This window comes from Ascaphus truei, chromosome 12, assembly GCF_040206685.1.
Source record: "Ascaphus truei isolate aAscTru1 chromosome 12, aAscTru1.hap1, whole genome shotgun sequence".
NCBI lineage: Eukaryota > Metazoa > Chordata > Amphibia > Anura > Ascaphidae > Ascaphus > Ascaphus truei.
Window position 1 is genome coordinate 35285424 of NC_134494.1, and position 24141 is coordinate 35309564.

Here is a 24141-nt window from a genome sequence, read left to right on the forward strand (position 1 = left end):
TCAGGGCATGTCTCACTCTTAACGGGAGAAGTCCCATTTATCTGTAGGAGAGATAAGGTTTCCTTCTGTGTTGAATCCCTGGATTTATAAGCCTGTGCCCGCCTACTTGATTCGTAGCACCTCAATTTCCCTCCGAGGCATTGGTGATTCCTCTGGTGCTCAAACATCCAGCACTATACACTCAGACAAATACCAGGGTTTAGCTACATTCCCACCCTCAAGCTTTCCCTGACAAGACAAGATTCACCTGCTCAGCATCTTCTCGTACAACCGAAATGCTTGATCTTTATTCCAAGACTGCTATCAGGAAACAAGATAATTAACCATTTCCCTACTGGAGGTGCCTGCCATGGATTGCACCTACACTGGAGCGGTTAACGTAGCCCCCTTTTTAATTCCTCTCGTAATAGCCCTTAATAGCTTAATTTGATTACTATCTCTCCGCCACAATACTCAGCCTATTTTAAGAGAGATCCAAAAGAACGAGAAATCAGTGTACAGTGTGCACGAGATACAGTGAGATATATGAGATACAATGAGATACAGTGAGATACAGCGGAATACTGTGTCTGTGAGATGCAGTGGGATATTGAGAGACACTGAGAGCAGTCCCTTTAAAGAGCCTGGGACCAGAAGCTTACCTGTGATTTGCTAAAAACTGCTGACTTCGAAATCTTATTTTTAGCACCAGGACTAAATATTATTAGCTACATTGCTACGTACCAAGACAAAGGCTAAATCTGTTGAATTGATATCTGCATTGCATTTTTTTTTTGTGTTGCTATGTTCAATTATTGATTTCTCTAGGTCTGCCAGAAAAGCTGCTAGTTAAATAATATAAAAAAAATAACGATGAATATAAGCCTCGGACAATTTTAATTGCTCACATAATTACAAAATTACATAAACTGTGGCAAATTATATCCGGAGAAATGTATCCTAATTTACACATTAAGGATAATACAATTTTATAAAAGGTATTAGAAACAAATATTGGACAATTTCCAAACACACACACATTATGAAAACAAGTCTGACATCTTTACAGTCTATTTTCTGCATTCGTTGAATCCTCACCCTGCTTACCTTTTTGAAAGCTTAATACAAGCACCAGTGATTATATCTTGAAGCCAAACCCTTGTAACTCCCTAAAGTTAACACTGTTCTATCTTAAGAACCGGTCTCTGTTCTATGCAGATCCGCTAGGAATTATTTAACTTCAACAAGCTCCGAAGGGAGACAAAACTCAGGCAGCTAAACGATCAACCTCCAGATAAGACTCTTTCCAGCCAGCTAGATGGATGAGAGCTAAGCAATCAAAAGAGACGCGTGTAAGGCAATATCAGTATGAAATCTGCCAGTGGCAGGACACCCCCCTTCTCATTCCATCTCTCTCGAGCCATTGCCTCTGTCCAAGGTGCTGAACCGATCCTCATCCAACACCAGGGAGCCCCAGCGCTGAAAAGCTAAAATCTCTGCTTTAATTAAGTGACACTTGATATTGCTTTACACTACTCCATACCCACGCTTCGTCACGTGAATATAACCTTGCCAAACCCGTCCTGTTAATAGTTGATCACATGCTGTGTGGACCCTCTGTTTTGCCAAGGGATTACCATTTTCTAGAGTCACCTTATCGGCTTATACTGAAGCTCACCGTTACAGAGGGGGGGTGAACTCTTTGCTTCCCCTGCTTGAAGTGTTAATGCAGAGCAGAGAAAAAGCTATAATACTCTTGAATCCCATACAGAAATATTCAATGTGTCCATATCTGATTAGATAAACGGTATCAGAGGCTGTATCTTTGAATAACAGGCACCCTAGTAGTGAACACACAGTAATACAAATCTCCAGTTCCAAGTTTGCTCTACGCAGTCTTCAATCACAGCCTTAAATCAGAGCATTTCAATTAAAGTTATATAGAAACACAATCCTTCTGGCCTCAGTGGGTTTTTATAATGTAACATGTTCAGGGTTAGAAAAACAACCATGCATCAAAAATGTGTTGTTAAGCAATATATGAAGCATTTTTTTTAAATAAAAAAGAAAGATATTATTGGTACTCACCATTGTTTCTTTGCTGTCCTGGAGACACAAGTGTCTTAAAATCCAGTCTCTCCAACAGATGCTGGAAGGTAATGTGTCTTGTTTTAAGTCATCATGTGAGAACTTCTGCTTTGCTCACTGGATCGCCCACCACTTGGTGTGACTTATGAATCTAATAACCCTTTGCAATATCCGCAGCTTAAACTCTCAACCACCTTGGTGACTACAGAAGACAGAAAGCAACTGGCAGTGTTTTTAAAAAAAAGGAAACCTATAGATTTACGCAATGCCTTATCTCATAGACACGTTGCTTTAGTTCATACATGATCCTAATGAATGAGAGCTATCAGTGAATGCTAAACGATCATGCTATATAATGTGATTTCTTGTCCAACCAACAAATATATCAACTTGAACAGGAAAGTTGCTCAGAAAGACTTCCAGGAATGTCTTCCAATAAACTCCAAAGATCACTTTTTATGCAGCTTGCCTATTCATACATGGTTCTTTGCCAGTTGACATGAGCCTGGGAGATTTGCATGCTTACAGGTAAGACATATGTGTCTTTTATCAATGGGATTCACCTGATTTAATACAGAAAGCAGCCCAGGGACTTGTTGCATACCGACTTCTGTGAACTGAGTCTAAGAATAGTATAGTTTGGGAAATGTGTTTAATAACTATGCAATTCAGTCAGAACGACAGAGATACAATAAAAATGACGTTTCCACACTCATTAGTGACCCTAAGTAGTAAAGCAGTTCCTGCTAACATTGACTTAATAAAACGTGTATAGCTCTCAGTTTCTTTAGTTAAACTTAATTTTCTTCCTATCTTTGGAAACGTAAATGTATGTTTATTTCACTTTCCATGCTCAATAACTGATTAATAAACTTGTGTTGTGTTGAAGGATGAGTAATTAAACTCACAGGTGCTAAATAAATAGTGAGTGGTGCGATGCGGTAGGTGAGTTTAAAGCCCAAACTGGCTACACACCGAGCCATTAATCACACAATGCAGGTGGGAATAATAGATGTAATGTGTGCTTTATTTGCTAAAAGTAATATTTTCTAACATGGAACACACATGCATTTCCAAGAAGGAACAGCACTTTTCTATCCTAGTACCCACGAAATACATTCAAAATAGCCCATAACCCATTGGCTGCCAAAGGGGCCAGCGGTACATTGCAATGCGTTGCTGCCGTCTGGCACTCAATGGGTTAACAAGTAACCAATTAGGTGCCTATATATACATTTACAGTGATAGCTGTCTGAGCTTTGACACTGATGATGCATGCAGTCAGATTGAGTATTGTGATTATCACGATTGAATTTTCCTGGGGAAACAAATCTCCATTTATTCTGTCTTTTATGTCTAGTTGACTGGAGATGTTCAGCTGCCTCACATATACAGTATGAACACGAGTCCGGTGTACACTGCACAGCATTCGGTGAATGAGGTGAGTAGCACTAGAACACTTGCAGTGCCACATATTACAATGGCTGGAATACCAGCAACAAGTCTAATTCATGAATTTGCTACATTGGTGAGTGGTTAGTTGAAATAAAAACATTACCTATGTTACCTGGAGAAAAAGTATTAAGGTCTCTAAATAAATAAATTAAGCACTTTGGTTACATACAGATAAGCAAATAAGATTTGAAAGCAACAGTAAAACGTATAAGCACAAACAAAGAACACTGTACCACATTACTATAAGAATCCCTTACCTTTTCCATACACTATTTGGTTCAAATTAAGTTTAAAACGTCAATCTGTTACCAAAGAGCATAATAGGAAGTCTGACACTTCAATTTATGTTAAAACGTTTGGATGTATTGAAGCTAAGTTATTTAACAATGTGCACCCAACAGATTTTATATGGAACCACTTTTTATCCTGACTGAATATAATGCTATTTGTGATACAGCGTGATTCAATATCAGTTAAACATACAGGCGGTATCAAAGGGGACCAAGTGCAAGTCCCACAGTTTAAATATATTACAATGTTTAATTCAAAAAAAGCTAAACAGTTTACACAGAGTACACAGTCCTTGAATATATGCTTCTTTAAAGGTACTGTTAAAGGTACATGACACAATTGTCATGTTTTCTATCTGCAGTATTGGCACTTGTTGTGCTTTGAACAAGTTTGCTTCAAGAACACCTATTACTGTTTTCTAAGTAGGATGTTTGGTAACCAATTTCTGTTTGGTCAACATTCCTTAAATATAATTTTATTGTAACCTACATGTTTGTCATACTGACTACACACACCAAAGCAGCTTTCTTTTGTAGAGTGTTATGACTATACCTGATCTACAGGGGAGCATTTTAGAAAGGTGCAGGGGCAGATTAGGTAAGAACAACCTAATATGAATGATATTATTTACTGTTAATTGCAATTTCTCTGGGAAATCAGTGTGCCATCGTGGCTTTTGAATGAAACAGATACATTAGAGGTACTGTATACTTCACAACCCTCATGGTGGAAAAAGACAGTGAACTTTGTTTCTTCAACTAGAAGAAGGAAATCACATGTAACCTTTATGTATATTAAACTTATTATATCCCTTAAGGGCTGGAAGAATTACCAATGAATTAACAATTACCCATACAGATGCAGTGGCCGTTATTTGAACACTTCACGCGTTGTATACCTTGGAATACCCATGTCATGGTGAGTGATTTCTTCCAACCTTACCGCCTTAAGACGCGAGTGCAGAAAATGGCATTTTAGAGTTCTGTTTTTTAAACACCTGAAATTGACAGAGTAGCACACATTACAATTCATTCATTTCATTGCACACAAAGAAACAGAATCCATGAAATTCAAACAAAGCAACCGTGATAAACACAGGTGCCTGGGGTGTTTGGCCGTGTTAATGCCGCGTCGAATACAGCAGAGCACACGAAAATGGCTCTGTGATTTGTTCGAATAATGGCCGCTGCATCTGTACCTAGTGTGCAGATTTAAGCTTCATGTATTCATATCTGAGTAGTGCCTAAACGTATTGGATTTGCCCTATTACAACTTCGCTGGAAAAAAAGGGGAAATTACCATATCTCAATTCAAGAGCCACTTAAGAAATAAAGAAAATGACAGACCATTAATTGCTGGGAAGATAAAGGTGGGGCTTGTTGTAACCAAGATTCTGAAAATCTTCAAGCTATGTAAGGCACCAGCTATGGTCAAGTTAAGTCCCAGTATAATACTGTAGTGAATGAAGGAGACTTGTAATGTGGGGATCACTCTGCTTAAATCTGAATGCATAGCTAAACAATACATAAAACGATCATAAACTATGTTTTGCGAAGTAGAGATTTGACATTGGTATCAGTGGCTGTGCAAGTAGTCTTGCATGTTCCTTTTCACTCACAACTATGTAACAATGAAGAAGGTACTTCTGTCTTGGAAAGGAATGACAAGTGCAGTTTGTCCACATCATTCCCAGGTCAGGGAACTCTACAGAGATCATAAAGCACTGATACTCAAAACTCAACTATTAAAAGTCACAGAAATAAACACGGAAAACCAGTTATCTCCAGAACTGAGGCTTTCCACGCAAAAACTCTAACATGCGCGAGGAGGAAAAAGACAACCTACAGAAATATGCCAAACAATGCAAATTACTACATCGATTAGGTACACATCACATAATGTCTATTAGTAATCAAAAAGTGCAAAAAAAAGTGTAAAAAAAAAAGTTAGTCATGTCTGATGTATGGGATAAGCAGGTACATAAATTGGGAGGACTAGAAATAAGTATACAGTGTGTGACAAGGCTTTCATTTTCATAGAGGGTATTCTTTAAGACCAGGATATAGTATAGTCTTGCCATATTCACAACTCCTTTATAATCTGAGTAAAAAGAGGAGCATCATTTAAATCAAAGATACACCTTAATATATTGTAAATATTGACTTCAAGGTATTTAAGGCTTTTCTCTCTCCAAATACATTTGGAGCTCTGTTTCAATGAATCTAGAGTGATTTGGAGTATATGTAATATGCAAGTTTAGTTTAATAGTCAGAGAATAGACTAAATCTATCCAGTTCCTTGAACAGGGCGGAAAACAAAGTTAACAGATCTGAAACTGAGTAATACATCATCAGTGAACAAAGACATTTTGTAAGATTCTCCATTTACCTTCATTCAACTAATCAGCGAGTTTAGTCTGACCCTTGATGCCAAAAGCAAAAAGAAGAGGGGATAGTGGGCAACTCTGTCTGGTTCCATTATGTATGGGGAATGGTTGGGAGACATTTCCGGAGGTTCTGACCACTGCAAACCGAGCCAGATTTAATGCTTTTGACACTATAACGATGCTCGCTTCAGATAGGAAGCGTACTAGCAGAGCTAAGGTAGGGGTATATGATCACCGACTAGAGCCAGGTGACAGAGTCCTGTTAGAGAAATCATAGTCTGGATGCTGGCAGAGATCAAAGCAGGTGGCAGACAATAATGGTTGGGTCTGATTCCGGGGTTGGTAACAGGGATTTCACAGGCAATAGGACAGGTGGCATGGCTGGAATGCGGACAAACAGAAACTTGGAACAAGACTCAGGACACTGGAACCTGGAACAAGACTAGTGCACAGGAACACACAGAATAGAATACCATGCTCGTGCTGGGACTGGGAGTGACTGACTGTGTTATTTAAAGTCTTGGAACAGGTGCAGCCAATTACTAACTCCAGGAAGAGATGGGCGCAATGGCCACGTAAGGGCAAGTTCCAGCAAAACTCCAGACCGGAACCCATAAAGACACCATTTATGAACTGAGCACCCAGCCACATCTTAGAAACCATTTGAAATAGAAAGGACCAATTGACCCTGTCAAAGGCCTACTCAGCATCCAAGGCTTGCTTATTTTCAGAGTTTCCAAGACATGGCAGTGATGTATAAGGCTAGAAATTCTTTGTAAGTTGTCTGAAGCCTGTCTCTTTAGGGCAAAACACACTTGGTCAGGGTGTATTAAAGTTCCCAAATATTTATTAAGCCTTGAGGCCAATGTGTTAACAAAAATCTTAACATAAGAAGGAAAAATGCACACAATGCGCGCCAGAGATTAAAAATAGTAAATTATTTATTAATAAAACAAAAATTAACCGAGGGGATCCAACCCCACCGCAGTACATATGCGTCACAGATCAGGGTTCAGTTACAATGAACAAAAACCACTAGAATAATCAAATATAACTAAATGAAACTAAATCTATAAACAACATAACAAACGGTATATAAAATAATAAAAATAAGGACAGTGTTCAATAAAACGGGATAAATGAATCCTGGATTGGCTAAAAATATAGCTAAATAGCTGCCTGAGGCTGACAGGGAGAGACGGAGACTTACACTGAAGCCCAGAGCGGGTTCCGCGGCGAACGTATTTAGGGTCCGGACCACGCCACCGCAGAGATGTTACCATCGCCCGAGCTTCCTGCAAACGCCGTCTCAGCCTATCAGAATACGCGCAGAGTGACCTGTCGTGACCTCTACGCGTTTTGCACTACGTGCTTCGTCAGGAGACCGACGTAGTGCAAAACACGTAGAGGTCACGACAGGTCACTCTGCGCATATTCTGACAGGCTGAGACGGCATTTGCAGGAAGCTCGGGCGATGGTAACATCTCTGCGGTGGCGTGGTCCGGACCCTAAATACGTTCGCCGCGGAACCCGCTCTGGCCTTCAGTGTAAGTCTCCGCCTCCCCTTGTCAGTCTCAGGCAGCTGTTTAGCTATATTTTTAGCCAATCCAGGATTCATTTATCCTGTTTTATTGAACACTGTCCTTATTTTTATTAATTTAAATACCGTTTGTTATGTTGTTTATAGATTTAGTTTCATTTAGTTATATTTGATTATTCTAGTGGTTTTTGTTCATTGTAACTGAACCCTGATCTGTGACGCATATTTACTGAGGTGGGGTTGGATCCCCTCGGTTATTTTCTGTTTTATTTATAAATAATTTACTATTTTTAATCTCTGGTGCGCATTGTGTGCATTTTTCTTTTTTTCTTTTCATGGCGTCCCCCTTTTGGGGTCACCTTGTTTTAGGAGCTTATTGGGGAGACGCTCCGCACACATGCTGCAAGGGGATTTACGTTTCCAACAAAAGATATATCTGCTGCACGAGCGCTGAATTTCCTACAATACCTGCCTTCAAAAATCTTAACATCCCTGTTAATAGGGGAGATTGGCCTATAGCTGGTCCACAATGCAGGTCTTTATTTCTGTAGGCATGACTAATATAGATGTGAATATCAATTCGGGCAGTAATGGGGAACGCCTCAGTATTTCATTGAACAATTTTACCATATGGGGTAGGGGCAAAAATGTGGAAGTAGAGATTAGAGAAACAATCGGGACAGTGATCTTTTCAATCCTTGATGTCCTGTTATACCTCATCTGATCTGATGTGATTTGCTTCCCCAAGTTCTCCAAGGCCTCATCATCTAGGGCAGGTAGCTTACATGCAGCAAGTTCTATATCTTCAGCCTCGCCCCATCCCCTGCTCTCAGGTTTTTTAGGTTACTATAATATTTAACAAACTCTTTATTAATGTATGTAAGAGAACCATATTTATTTTTGATTGAGAAGATATAAACATTAGATTGTCTATGACGTAGTCTATTGGCTATTGGCATGCTTTATTCCCCTTTTCATAAAAGGCTCATCTCATTGTCTTTTCAATAAGAATTGCTCTTAAATCCAGTCTAGTTTTTGTAATTTGGCTTATAATGTTTTGAGATTATTTTATTTTATTGAATGATTTCTTAAAGTAGGATCATTTTCTTTAAATAAGTGTTTCTTTCCAATTGAATCTTTTTTTTCTATGTGAAGCTTTACTGATTAGTTTCCCTCTACTTACTGCCTTGTGGGCCTGTCATATTGTATTTATGGAGATCTGGCCAGAAGAGTTAATTTCGTAGTATGTTCAATGGCATTAAGGACTTCTTCCCGAAATACCTAATAATGGATCATTTAAATGTTACATGGGCTTGGGGAGGGGGGTAAAAGAGGGTAATGGGTTAAGGAACATAGTGGGCTTTCCTGGGACCTTCGGATGGGCCTGTAGGTACGGTAGAGGCCTGCAGAATGAGAGCCTGTGGAATCCCTTTTTCCAGATGGGCTCTTCTGCGGACGACGGTAGCTGGAAAGAGGTCACTGATTATCTGGATCGTTTGAATTTTTGAAATAAAGATTTCTGATTTTGTTCTGGCTGCTTTAAGAATATGTTCTTTAACTGAGAAATCATGGACTCTGTCGATATGTCTCTTGGGGACTCTTGGTCTAGCGCTCTGGATCGGAAGGATCTGTGTGCTCTTTCTTGCTCAAATCTGTCTTTGGAGACCTGATGAACTAAGGTCTTAAATAATCTATTCCAATACTCTTTCATTTGGTCCAGTCCTACAGATTACGGATATTCATAAATCACATTCTTTGGGGCAACTAGACATTGTGGTGAACTCCCAGTGACAGACTGTGAAGGTGAAGTCTGACGCCATTGGAAAAAATGTAAGACCTTGCTCGTTTGAGCTTTTAAAAAAATGTTTTATTAGTACCAGAAATAAATTCCGGGGACATATATTGTATTGATCTTCTTTATATGCCAAAGCATAGGTTCAGCCTAGCAACTTTCAATTAGTGGCCATTACCCCAAGATCACTACAGACCTTAAAAGTAAAAATGTCTTTAATGGCTTATGTTTATCGGCCCTCTACTTTGCTGGCTGACACCCATCTGGGAGCAGGGATGATGTTTAATGACTTAGGGCCTCATTCAGAGAAGGTTCATAAAAAAAATCATCGGACCATTTAAATTACCCTTTTTATGAGCGTTGCTATCACGGTATTCAGAAAGCCTTCATTACCTGTCATAGCAAAATTCACAGAATGGGTGATAAGCCGGTGATCTGATGAACGACCCTCTGAAAAGGCCTTACCCGGCGAGTTGTATCTGCTGCAGAGAGAGCTGCTCTGAGAGAGCCCTCTCTCCCTGTGCAAATATCGCCCGAAATTTATGTGTATAAATTTTAATTTTGTTAATAGTTTAGATGAGCAGGGGGTCTCCTGAGCTGAACGCATTGGTTTCAGCCTCAGGGACCCCCTACTTCCCAAGATACAGGCCCCGTTATGGGGTGCCGGTATCTCCTATGCATTTTATTCCCATGGTCACGTGACGCGGACAATTAAATGCATAGGAGATACTGGCCCCCCATAACGGGGCCGGTATCATGGGAAGTAGGGGGTCCCTGAGGCTATCCGCTATGGTAATGAAGTTTACTGTAAATACATTTTTATTGCACAGGATTCATGCCAGGGGTCTTTGCTGCTAATATTAATGGATATCAGCTCCAGAGATTCCCGGCATCAATCCTATGCAGGAAAAATGCATTTTTTTTTCTAAGTCCCATCTCGCCGCTTCTCTGCAGGTTTCCAACACCTTTAAGCCAACTTTTTCTGGCGTGAGAATTTTGTGATAAAATCACCATTCTAGAGCGGTGATAGGCGTTCATAGCCAAATCACTGCTACTAGAATTGCACGAGTTTATGAACATGCCGAAAAGTTGTGATAAGTGATTTTTTTTATGACCAATTTTTTTTGAGTGATTCAGCCTTTTATCACCCACTTATCACCACTTACTGAATAGCAGTAGGCATTTTGGGTGATAAGTGCTTGATAAGTGGCTTATGAACGCTTTCTGAATGAGGCCCATAATGTTTAACTTTGGAGATTGATAGGAGTTTCAGGTTGGAACTTTTAGCCCTGTACACTCCTGATATCTAGATTCATTCTAGTAGTGGGTATGCACCATGTTGCAGTTAGGAGGGCTGCCCATTCTCTCTGGGAAATGAGTCCAGTGTGGTATGGAGCTCAGACTACATATAGACTAAAAACCTTCTGTAGAATATACATAATATAATGTCTGAATTGCCTTAATTCACATATATCATATATCCACCTTAATTGGCAAAGGGAGAGATGAGTGCCTAATGGAGTCCAAAGTATCCCACCAATAAAAATTTGAAATGTACTATATCACATGGATAAGGTTTAAAAATGTACCTACGTGTTTTGCGCTGATTTGATTTATCAAGGTATATATCCTTCTCTGTAGGCCTGATTGCTACTTGTGGTAAGCATTGTCATACTAGACCTCAGTCCGATTCACCTAGTGATCCAGCACTAGTATGGATATGTGGACTCTGAATTTAGGCTTTTATTCTTCCCTTTTCCTTACCAGAAGGGGTGTGTCAGCTACCTACAGCCTTCTGAATGCTGCCATTTTTCTGCAGTAGTGACTCACCCAATGACTGCACCATGCTAGGGCTACCTTGAGACCATGGCTTGTTGCAGAGTTCAGGATTTTGTTCACTGACATCATCTTGGTCACCATCTTATCCCCACAAGTCACGGGCTATAGATGGGTAGAGATGAGACAGCTCTGCTTATTATATCAGGTATGTGGGGGGATAAAGAATATTGTGTGTCCGGCTGAAGCACCTAATACATGCTCCTTCAATTAAAAAAAAAATACAAAAAATGGGTATGTTGGGCAGAAGGTACTATATATAAATTTGCTTTGGGCAGAGAGATCTCATAGTGTTGTCATCTTGGTCACAGACAAGTCACCTGTACAATGAGTGTTATTGTTCAAACTGTCTGTCGGTGCTAATGAGCCTGGCCTATCAGGAAAAGCATCCTTTGTAGTATGAATAGGTCCACATGGTAACAATTTTCTAGAAAGAAAGAAAACAACCCCCGTCGTGCGCTCAGTGAAAACTCTTGTGGGTAATAGAATCAAACTTAATGGTCTTAAAACCAATGTATATCAATAAAAACAGATACAAATATATTGCATATAGATAATATACTGGCAGCAGTAGGAAGAAAAAATATACGTTGAAAAATAGTTGGTGAGTGAGAGGGGAAAAAAGGGATGAATTGTATTGTATGTCTTTATTTATATAGCGCCATTAATGTACATAGCGCTTCACAGTAGTAATACATGTGGTAATCAAATAATTAACAGATAATATAAATAACAGGTCATGGGAATAAGTGCTTCAGACATAAAAGTAACATTAAGGAAGAGGAGTCCCTGCCCGGAGGAGCTTACAGTCTAATTGTTAGGTAGGGAGAACGTACAGAGACAGTAGGAGGGAGTTCTGGTAAGTGCGTCTGCAGGGGGCTAAGCTTTATGTATTGTGTTCAGAATATCCACAGTGCTATTCATATGCTTCTTTAAGCAAGTGTGTCTTGAGGTGGATCTTAAAGGTGGATAGAGAGGGTGCTAGTCGGGTACTGAGGGGAAGGGCATTCCAGAGGTGTGGGGCAGTCAGTGAAAAAGGTTTAAGGCGGGAGAGGGCTTTAGATACAAAGGGGGTAGAAAGAAGACTTCCTTGAGAAGAACGCAAGAGTCTGGATGGTGCATAACGAGAAATTAGGGCTGAGATGTAAGGAGGGGCAGAAGAGTGTAAAGCTTTAAAAGTGAGTAGAAGAATGGAGTGTGAAATGCAGGATTTGATCGGAAGCCAGGAGAGGGATTTCATGAGGGGAGATGCTGAGATGCTGAATAGTCACTTTGAGTAATTGCTGAGCCAGGCTCTTGCTGCTTTACATAGGGTATAATTTTAACAAGGTAGGTTCCAAGAAGTAACCTGAAAAGGTCCTATATATAGCACTCACTGTGGAACACAAATAAATGGACAAGTAGTCCTGAGATTCTCAATATCTCCACATAGGGGTCAATAGATCAAGGCTAACCAGAGGCTGACAAATATAATATATATGTCCACATAGGACTAAAAGGTCCAAAAAATTAAGTTTTAATAATATTTACAATCAAAGAATAAAAAGAGGTGAACATATTATATATATAATGTGATAAAAAGTCCTCATAAGAGGCTACCACCTAGGTGTGTATAAGAACAGCATATAGCATATATCTCTTTAATTTGTATCAGAATCACCTATAATAGTGTGGGAGACAGTGCAGTATCAAAATGAACACACACCTAAACTTGTAACCGGTGCAGCAGAACAATGTGGATCTCAAGGCTGGATCGTCTAATCAAATATATCACTTCAACGGGGATAGATGGTATAGTACCTAAGTTTATATACAGTATGTGAATACACATCAATACACATCTACATGTCACATTACATAGTTGTCACAAAGGGCATATGGGACCACATGTATAAATACCAATACCATGCCAATGCACACAGTGAATATGTCTCACACATCCAGCATGGAATATCCCGTAGATGTAACCACACACCACCGCAGTTCTTTTTATTCTTTGATTATAAATATTATTAAAACTTTTTTTTTTTTTTTACCTTTTAGTCCTATGTGGACAGATATATTATATCTGGTTAGCCTTGGTCCATTGACCCCTATGTGGAGATATTGAGAATCTCAGGACTGCTTGTCCATTTATTTGTGTTCCGCAGTGAGTGCTATATATAGGACCTTTTCAGGTTCCTCCTTGGGACTTACCTTGTTAAAATTATACAGTAGAATCCTATTGCACCCTGTTATCAGAACTTCTATTACATCACCCTATTTATGTATTGGGCTGAGCGGTACGGTCACCCCAACTGATTTATTGTTTTACATAGGGGAAATCCTTGATCCCAAGAATGATGAAGTAAAGGATGCCTAGAAGAAAGCACAAAGAATTGCCTCCATGATGAAATAAGTTTGGGATTTTAATGGATAAAATAATAATTAAAATACACTCACAAAGTGCATGCAAGCAAAGAATGACTTGTAATCCTTTCCTCCTATGCGTTTCGCAAGAACACAGCTAGCTTCTTCAGGGATGAAAGGAGAAGGACAAGTCATTCTTTGCTTGCATACACTGTGTGCGTGTGTTTTAATTATTATTTTATCCATTAAAATCCCAAACTTATTTCACCAGGGAGGCAATTCTTTGCGCGTTCTTCTAGGTATTCTTAACAGTTTTCTAGACCTTGATGCAATTCCCCCTTTCTTGATTTAAAAATATTTTTTTTTTGTCCAAGTCGTCTTTTAACAAGTCAATTCTTGCTTTATATGGAGATTCTTTAGTCTCCAGTGTTTAAGTGTACTAATAACTGCACATATATTTTAGACCTTTGACCACTCTAAAGGATGACAACCAATGAACTCTCCCAAGGCTCTGTTTTCATTAGTTGTTTTTAATAAATATTTTTTGGCAGGGACTAGGGATTTAGGCAGTAAAGACAGAACAAGGAGGCACCTCATGGATATCAGGTTATCTAATAAGTGGTCATGTTAATTAATTTATAGATATTGGTCTCCAGGAAACATTGTGCCCACAGACAAAGCTCAACATGGCTCAAGAGGTCAACATGGGACATTACTCAATTCGCAGCTATTGGCAATGTTGCTTTTTCTTCATCAAAGACTATATCTTTCAATATTTAATAAGTAGACTATGCGCACGCTACTTTAATAATTTCCATGCCTACTATGGCTGCTACATTTCTCTCTTCCTTTCATTCTAAGACAACTTTTATCTATAATGAGATTAAAAACAAACATAAATTATGCTAAAATGTGGATATTTATATATATATATACACAAAAATGGGACAGTAATAAAAAATGCGACAACATACAGTAAGATAAATGTGTGTTTTTTATTTTTTAGTAAAACCAGTGTAATTGAGTCATTAATCGTTTACAATGCTTTAAATGCCTTTTGTCTACATGGATAAGAGTGAATGCAACTTTAATGGGTGGAATGTTGTGTTAAACTCTATTCTTGAACAATATTGGACTGTCTAAAATTTTGAAAGACAAGTGAAAGAGCAACACGAACATTGTCTGGGTATTGGCTATTATGTACTTGTGCTACAAATAAATAGGAGAATCTGCTACTATTTACAGTATTTCAGTAAAATCTATTAATAAAAACAGTTATCTGCCAGAATGACATCTTGGATGGTTACACATTTTAAAAACCTCCCAAAGAGTAAATCAGTGTTCATAATACATGAAGCGCACAAGAATTTGTACAGGTATCACTTGCATGCTTGTACTTTCACCATAATACAAATTGTGGCATGTATCAGGAAATAGGTCAGACAGAATAAAGTCAGTTCTTCAGTGATACGATACCATAACCTTGCAAATGTACCTCTGTGTCATTGGCTTACTTCAATCAACGAAGAGCACCCTTCAAAAATCCTGTTAAGAAGCATTATGAATAGGTTGTAATGGTTCAAGAGCTTACTAGAATATCATTTGAAATTAGAGGTTCAGATTCATTGGCTCTCAGCCTATTACATGCTCCAGCGAGCTCTGTAAGTCTACACATGAGTGTGTAGGCAAGCACAAAATTAACATGATAGACATTGCATTGACCTCCAGCTGTTGTAGCTGTAAGTTTGCTCTCCAACCCTGAATGAAATAATCATGCAAAAAGTCAATACCAACAATACATGGGATTCACCTGATTACACGGAAACAAAATAGTCAGAGCAGGGATCTCCTTATCTTTTCTCAGATATCAAAACATTGTAGTGCTATATTTATGCTCTTGTTCCAGCATTTGGATATTCAGATGCTTAACACCTTATTCTACCAGGGCACACAGTTAAGCGTAGACATGTATCAATCACAATTTTATTCATGGGTTCGTTCTTCGATACCAGTTTACATTATCCCTTCCTTCATGTAATAAGCCCATTAAAAAGCTCAAAATACAACATAATGTTACAGATATATTTTAATCAGCAAATAAAAATATAATTTGTGAGCACATTCACATGTCTCAGACAGGTCGGCAACCCTGCTTTTCATCACCATCTCATAGCAAACAATGCTTCCACTGCAGCCAGGAATTCTGGGAAATGACATGCAAATGAGCACACAGTGTTACCTTTTGCTTCTTACCCATTTTAACATGGAACCCTATAAGCTTCTGCCTGCTACATTACGCAGCTTTTCAGCACAGCATGGGTTAAAGAAGGTATAGCCAGTAACCCGACTCACAGACAGCTGTTTCAACCTTTTGGGTCTCATCAGTGTGAGGATATCAAAATACTAAACTATGTATGTTTATTATTATTAATAATGTTCATATTATTCTGCAGAGTGTACAATGTCTTCACCCTCATAGACAACAAAGGTTGTGTGAGACAGAAAAATAAATTTGCAGTGGATATGGATCAGTCAGCCCATCTACATTGTCGATGTATCCTATCCTAAAGTCTACATGATGTTTGGCTTTTACTATACAATTCCTAATAGCTCAAAGCATAGATATTGTTTAGTAATCCCTTGACTGTCAAAGGTGTCTGCCACAGGTTGTGTATATGTACATGGCAGGTGCCACCAGTATCAGAGGGATTAATATAAGTGGTTCTGAAACACTATATGAAACAGTTCACTGAAATCTATGAGTTCATAAGAAAGACAGGTTGCAGAACAAAATTTTTATCCCAATCATATGAAAAGTAAATACACAGAAATGAATATACATGCACCAAGTTAGGGGATAACAAAAACCGTAATCTCTTCAGTAATTAAGTATCAATCCTAGTGACTAAATGGTTGTAATAATTATAATAATAATAACATAATATTCTCCCTGATTGGCCAGTAATCAATTGGGGAATAAGAACTATCAGAAAGCTCACATGGTATTCTCGCACTTTGATGAAATCAAGGGAAAGGTAGAGTTTTTTGCAGTGAGAAATTCACTCTTGTATGTATATATGTGTGTGTGCATGTGTATCTTTATTTATATAGCGCCAAACTTGTAGTCAGCGCCTTACAAAGACAGTACAGTACAGAGAATAATAATAATACAATAAGCACAGCAAATTCAGACAATAGGAAAGGAAATCCCTGCCCTGGAGAGCTTACAATCTAAGTGGTATGTTGGGAGATTTACAGAGACAGTAGGTGAGGAAATAAGGGCAGTATATGGCAGTGATTGGCCACAATGGTTGGTAGATGTGACTGTGGGTGTGGGACAGTAGCAGTGAGTCCGGGCTATTGGGATGCTTCTTTCGCAATGTGAGTTTTAAAGTTGGTTGGTATTAAATTAGATGGGTTAATACCATTAGCAGGGGAAGAGGTGGCAGGGAGGCGTGGGTGAGAGCAGGTGTGTATATGGCTGGGTCCAGGATTAGGAGAGATATCCCGTATGAATTATGGAGGAGTAGAGAGAGAGAAAGGTGAATAGAGGATTTGTGGGGGTGCTTTTAATTGAGGCGTGTAGATGTTGTGGGAAAGAGGTGTGTAAATAGTGGTGCAGTGTATTGGCACATGCATAGGTGGAGGGGAGTGGTGATGAAGAAATGTGGACAGGAGGGGAGTGGGACAGTTGGTGAGAAGAGAAACATTTACAAAGTAGTGAGAAAACAGCAAATAGTAAGAGAATAATGAGATGCAGGGAGAGCAGTAGGAGGAGAGAGGTCCAGGTATTGAAGGACTTCAGAGAGCTGGTGTATAAATCAGGCCTGGGAGGGCATAATGAGATGCATGGAGAGAGGTAGGAGGAGACAGTTCCCAGGTATTGGAGGATGTGAGAGAGCAGGTGTATACTCTAAATCAGCCTGGGAGGGCATAATGAGAAGCAGGGAGAGAGGTAGGAGGAGAGAGGTCCCAGGTATTGGAGGAGGTGAGTAGGAGGTGAGAGAGCAGGTGTATAAATCTGGCCTGGGAGGGCATAGTGAGAAGCTGTGAGGAATCCACTCCTGGCTTTTCTCGTAGCTTTGCAGGGTGCTGTTGTTCTCACTAAATTCCCTCTTTGCAATCAACAGCAGCTGTGCGGGCTATCACTGCAACCTAGCCTTGTATTCAGTCATTGGAGCAGTGCCCTCACACCCTCCTCCTGGGATTGGCCCGCTGGCCTTTATATACTGCATTCCCACAATGCTTCTCTGGCGAGCATAATCCTTCCTGGATGTTACCTGTGTTTTGCCACAAGCCCCTGGCTTGTTATCTCTATGTACTAATCTCTGTGTATTGTGTTCCAGAGTTAGTTCCTGCTTTCTCTTGTGACTCCGCTTTGATGTGTTCCAGCGCATTTCTTTTGTTCCTGTGTTCCTGGTTCCCGGAGGCCTGTGTCGCCTGCCTGGACTTAGCAACCTGCTGCATACGCCCCTTGCAGAGGTTGCTGTTTTGACCCTGTGACCTACTGCTCAGTCTCCCTTTGCAGAGGGCCAGCTTAGACTCCTGCGCTGAAGCGCCCTGGAGACCTTCTGTGTGCTATCTCCCTGGAGCCCACATCCTGCTGTTTCTACCCTTAGCAGAGGTTGCTGTTTGGACCCTGTTGCCTGCTGCTCTTTCTCCCTTTGCAGGGGCCAGCTTGAACTCTTGCGCTGAAGCACTGGTTTACCGGTGCTGCCTGGTGGTGTGCCCACTCCGGTCTGTCTTCCCTTTCCTAGACCGGCGCCATGGGCCATGGACGCCACTCGCACAAACCCCATTCCCGACCTGCAGCGATTACGCTGAAGCAGGAGGACCTGCTTGATTTCCTGTTGCCGACTCCCTGCTTGGACTATGACTACCCGGAAATCTCCTATCCCGACTCTGGCTCGTCCAACGACTACGCTGTTCTCTCCAGTCCTGAACCCGGCCTGTTTGACTATGAACTTTGCACTCCGGACCAGTCTAAGGTCGGTGATTTCATAACCTAGCCTCAGCCACGCGGTCCGGCCCCGGTTTGTGGCGAGCACAACCGTAACAGAAGCAGGGAGAGAGGTAGGTGGAGAGAGTTCCCAGGTATTGGAGGATAAGAGGTGTATAAAAGCGGCCTGGGAGCACAGTGTAGCACTGAAGATTAAGCAGCAGATTAGAAACAGTCTATAGATGTGTACACATTGTTAGAGCATTTCCAAAGTCAAGTTCTCAAAGTTGCAGAGTTGTTGTTGAAGTGCAGAGTCCAGTTCTTCATGTATTTATCACCTCCAGTTCTAACTCCAATATTAACTCCCCAGACACTTCATATGTGACACTTAAGATGTCACTAAGATGTTAGCACAGCCATATGGCACACTCTTATCTCTTCTCCCAAACTTCTTACCCAATCTGTACCTTATGTTTCCACTTACCCTTCCTTATAGATTGTAAGCCCCTTGGGGCAGGGCCCTCCTCACCTACTGTTACAATGTATGTCAATGTTTGTTATCTTATTGTTTTCGTCCTCCGACCATAATGTACTGCGCTACAGAGTATGTCGGCGTATTATAAATACATGATAATAGTAATGCTGTGATCAGTACCAGAACAGTGGAAAGAAAGGATACATCTTCGATGGCAGTGCTGTTTCCTTCCGTAAGTTGTACCCTGTTGCTAACTCTGAATGCTAATTCTTCCTGTCCTACCTCACTGTTGTATTCCATACTGCAGACAGCCATCACTGGTCTCATTATCTGTGCAGAATGGAAGTAAAACTTCAAGGCCCCTCTCTCTGTACCTCTATCTCTCCCCCATATTCTGTTAGAAGCTGCTCCCATAATACAGAATTTTTATTTTTATTTTTTTCTACTTACATTTGGAGCACAAACACGGACAAAAAAAAAGGGTTGGGCTGCATATCAATTATTTTAATTAATTACTGCAATTTATTGGATATAATAAATGAACACATAAATAGTTTATCTTGGATGTTCTTTTGAAATAATGACACATTCCCTTTTGTAGTCAGCTCCTGTTGAATACCCTTGCAATTCCAGTAAATTACTCATACTGTACATTGGAAGAGGCTGGCTAATGGTTGTGTACAATTGTGCTCTATTTTGTATAATTTACACATAATCTAATCTTATATTTGATGTTAAGAAATGTAAAAATTTTCCATAATACTGTATCACTTTGTAAAATGATTAACATACTTTTGTACTTAAATGTTCAGTTTTCAACCATTTTTGCCAGTGAAAGTTTACCCATTGTTATTTCTAAAGTGTACATGCTGTACTAAGAGTTGCCAGTTAGAGAGGACCACACAGCACATGGATGACAATGTTTTCCTTATATCACCAATGGTGGATGTGCAAAAAATGTTTGGTGGTGAGGTTTAGAGCAGTGAACTGGAACCAACAAAACCTTACTGCCTATTCAATGAAATGGTCTATAAGGTATCTTCTTGCACCGTAAGTTATTTTTTTGGGCACAGCACTGTTTAATAAATTTGGGCGATGGTGCTATATTTACTAAGCAGTGTAATTCCACAAGATACCTTCCAGCACCAAGAGATACATTACAGCCCATTGAAGTTATCTTCTGGTGCCTTAGGGCACCGCTTACTAAATATGGGACACAGCCTGGGCATAGTGCTATTTTGTAAGACGCTGTGCAATGCTGCAGTTGAATGAGCAATGAAAGGTGTGTTATGCCATAGCACTGCTTCTTAAATATAGACCATAATGTCCAGGGCAAAATTCTTCTATCTGACTCAGTTTTCTCCAAGATGACGAGAATGCTGGAGAAGGAGGCTAACGTGGTGTTTTTACCTGCCGCAGTAAGAGTAAGTAAGTAAGTTATACACTGTATGTTTGACAAAATACAAATCCTGGGCCTCATGCAGAGAGCATCGTTATTTCAAAATTCGCCATTTTTTGTACAATTTCGCGCAGAAACCGGCAGAAAATGGCGAGTTACGAAAAACGCGCCATTTTGTTTTTTCTATTGCTAAAACTCGCCTCGCGGCTGGCGAGAACCTCCATCTCGCCATTTTTAAAACTCTCCGAATGCAGAGAGGTACAAACGGCATGTAGCAGCTGTTCGCGCCAGGGAAATGGCGCGATTTTCTCATTTTTGCCGCGCCAGGAAAAGTTGGCAATAAGATGGCGCTCGCCACCTATAGCAAAGGGGAAAAAAAAGCCGCGATTTTTTTTTTACACATTTCTGAAGCGCGCATCTTTCCCATTCAAACTCGCCACACGCATCCATGTTAAACATAGCAGAATTCGCACTTTTCTGCATATGGAGAATAAAACTCTCCAAAAAAGCTACTTTTTATGAAATTCGCCAATTTGAAAATTCTATGCTCTCTGCATGAGGCCCCAAGAGCTTTGAAAATGTACACACTAAAATATCACAAGTACAGAAACAAACCCACATCACGATAATAACAACTTTATTTCATATAGCACCAGCAAAAACTCCAACCTGGGCTCTGGGAAAGCTGTCTGCAGCCCTGCGTAACGATAAGGGGACTTTCCCAAAGTCATCAGCTATTTAGTCACTGAACTGAGTCTTCAGCTGCCAAATAGAGCAATACTGTATATACATGTAGCCCTCTTTCCTCCACCCTAAGTGAGATTGAGGTGGGTAGGTGTATCTGACTACTTATCAGTGTGGTGCTGTACCTGTTTGGCAACCAGGAGGGCTGAGCTTCCGCCACGCGGAACTTGGGGTACATACTTACACTCGGTGCAGCGCCTCCACTGATGAGGGATCCCAACGTGGTGGGAGTGTGCCCTCACCAGAACAACCATACAGTAAATACACACAATGTGAATAAACAGTATTTACTGAGCATGAACGATAACTTCAATGAAACTCTCTTTGCATAACATCAATACATCCTATGAATAACATTGCATCACCCTGAATGCATACCATCCCCTCACCCACATGTCCATCTTCACATCACCCTCAGTCCCTTTGATAATAATGTGAGTGTCCACAACCATAAAGAGAGTGTGAGTGTGAGGGATAGCGCTTCCCTGTGTTGGGGCCCAGTGGTGCACTTATTCTTCTACCTCCCTGATCACTGCTCCTGATCAGGATAATCCTTGGACTCAGCAACACCGCACAGTGATCCCACGCCGCACTGCGCTGCTCTGGAATGGAAACTCTTTCTGCACTCAGGCTGCACGGCATTCAGGCACTGTCCTGCAGCATGTCTCTTCCTCTTTCTCTGAGTGTGTGAAGGAGTCCCTGTCTTAAGGCAGTCCCTATCACATACAGTATTCCTCTAGTGTCTCAGGGGACTAACTGGGCCCTGGGGTATACCTCTACCCTAGCCCCTGCATGCAGAAGATCTCTTACTGTAGCTTCTGTCTGATCCCAGACTCTGGCAGCTCACCACATGCAACTGGCACTGGTGATATTACACACACTGTATAACTAGAAAGCAACCCCCCCTTCTTCCAATTAGGGGGCTTTCCCTGACACAGTCAAAGCTAACTGCTGTGGCTGCACTGCACACAACACTGTCTCTTCTTGTCAGAGCACACAGCACTGCAGCTGTGTCACTGACAAGACTTACTCTCACCTAAGGGCAGGGTCCCTACCTAAGGGCCTTCCCTACGACTTACCCACTAACCTAGTGGGGAGTGGGACCTGCCTGGGGGGTAACCTGGTCTAGTGTAAGAGCCACTTGCTCCTTACACACTTCCTCTCCCTTCCTGCTCCCAGCTCCAACTGACTAGCGTGGTCTCTGCAACATTGTATCCTTCTCCCACAGGAGAAGCTGCAAACCCTATTTGATGGCTGGCTGCACGTGATGTGGGTGAAAGGGCAGTCCCCAGAGGCTGCTGGGAATTGTAGTCCACTCAGGACCTCTTTAGCATTGGGACCGCGTGCGCTATCTTTACAGCGCCTGTGTGAAGCTGTAATGGCCGCCGCTATGCTTAACTGCGCCTGCGCGACCTCTAGAGGGCCTTCCTGCCTCTCTGCCTTCTCAATGGTGAACCGGGGAGCCAAAGGGGACCTGACTACATACATATTTAGGATAAATAGTGTATCATTAGACTGAAACTATAAAATATAAGTGCCAAAATATCAAAATGTCTTTTATTAGACCAACAAATAGTTTACAGTATTTAAGATTTCGAAACCTCGAAACATTCTCGCTAATTTTATCCCTGAAGAAGACCACTGAATATGTTGAAAGCTTATAATTCTATAAAGTGTACAATTCTATAAGGTGTACGTTGACACAATTACAGAAATCATACTAAACTACTGTAAATACATTGTAATTTTGCTATTGTCTTCTTTACTTTTCACATGGCATAAGGAATCTAATGTGGAATTCTTAATATGAGTAAGATGAGTAGAAGAGATGGTCTGTATAGTGACAGAAGAGAAAGTATTCGGATCACAAGCATCAGCTTTATATGGTGCATTAGAATGTCAAAAACCCATGTAAGCTACATAACTTTTGTAAACGTTTTTTCCTGCTTATTTAACATATACTTTACGTACACTTTGACTAAAGCAAAGCAGCCAATTGTAGACATCCAGTCATACCTGTAACACGAGAACAAGATAACAGGAAGAAAACATAATTATTAGGTTGCATTTTATAACTGTATCTAAGTTTGCCATCACGATTGTGTTTTCAGATATGGGCTTGAAGATGACTCAATATCACCTAGAGCTGTAGAACTTGTATAAACCTTTTTAAGTGAGAATGGATGTCACTGAGAACCAAGTACAGTACTATTTTTCATGTTATGAACTCTGGCAGAGCAGACACAGCTCTTTTTCATTTGCTTTATAAAATATTCTTCCCACATCCTATTGATTTGCAAGCTTTTATTTGTCATGCCTGGTGCGTGTTGCAGTTTCACATTTTCATTACATGTTGCCTATATCTGTGTACATATTTGATATTTTCCAATGACCGAGTGCATGGAATAAGATGTAGTGTTGGCTAATGGAATAGGTATGATATTTGCACAGTTTCCTTTTTATACTAGCACGTGAGTATTCTTCTTTTGAGGAAGTTGAATAAAACGAAACAATAGCCACTCATTTGGAATAAGAGAAGTAAGTTCATATAATATTATCAGAAAATTGAACAACTCACTTTTATTTGTCCCTGTGTCTTAGTCAACCAAAATGAGATTGTAAGCTGTTAGGGACAGCAGCTCCTTGTGTCCACAAATTTTTATGGACAGCTCTACGGTCTCAAATCCACAAAAGGGGGCAACGTTTTAGCACACCTTTTCTCCTATTCAGATGAATAGGAATAAAGATGTGCTAGAGCCCTGGACTCTTTTGTAGTTCTGAGCCTATGTGTATTGCAGCACTGGAAAAAATATGTTATATCAAATATTTTGATTCTTATCCAGTTGTAAATTGAATGCCAACAAGTCC

General features: G+C 40.3%; 1 protein-coding gene across 1 annotated transcript in view; it reads right to left on the minus strand.

The window, feature by feature from the left end:
- BDNF (brain derived neurotrophic factor) overlaps nt 1–2205 on the minus strand; it is a 70579-nt gene extending 68374 nt beyond the window's left edge. Inside the window, exon 1 of the mRNA XM_075567300.1 lies at nt 2068–2205. Coding sequence (XP_075423415.1) covers nt 2068–2070 — 3 coding nt within the window. The 5' untranslated portion in view covers nt 2071–2205. The remainder of the gene's footprint in view (nt 1–2067) is intronic.
- Between the last annotated feature and the right edge of the window lie 21936 nt (nt 2206–24141).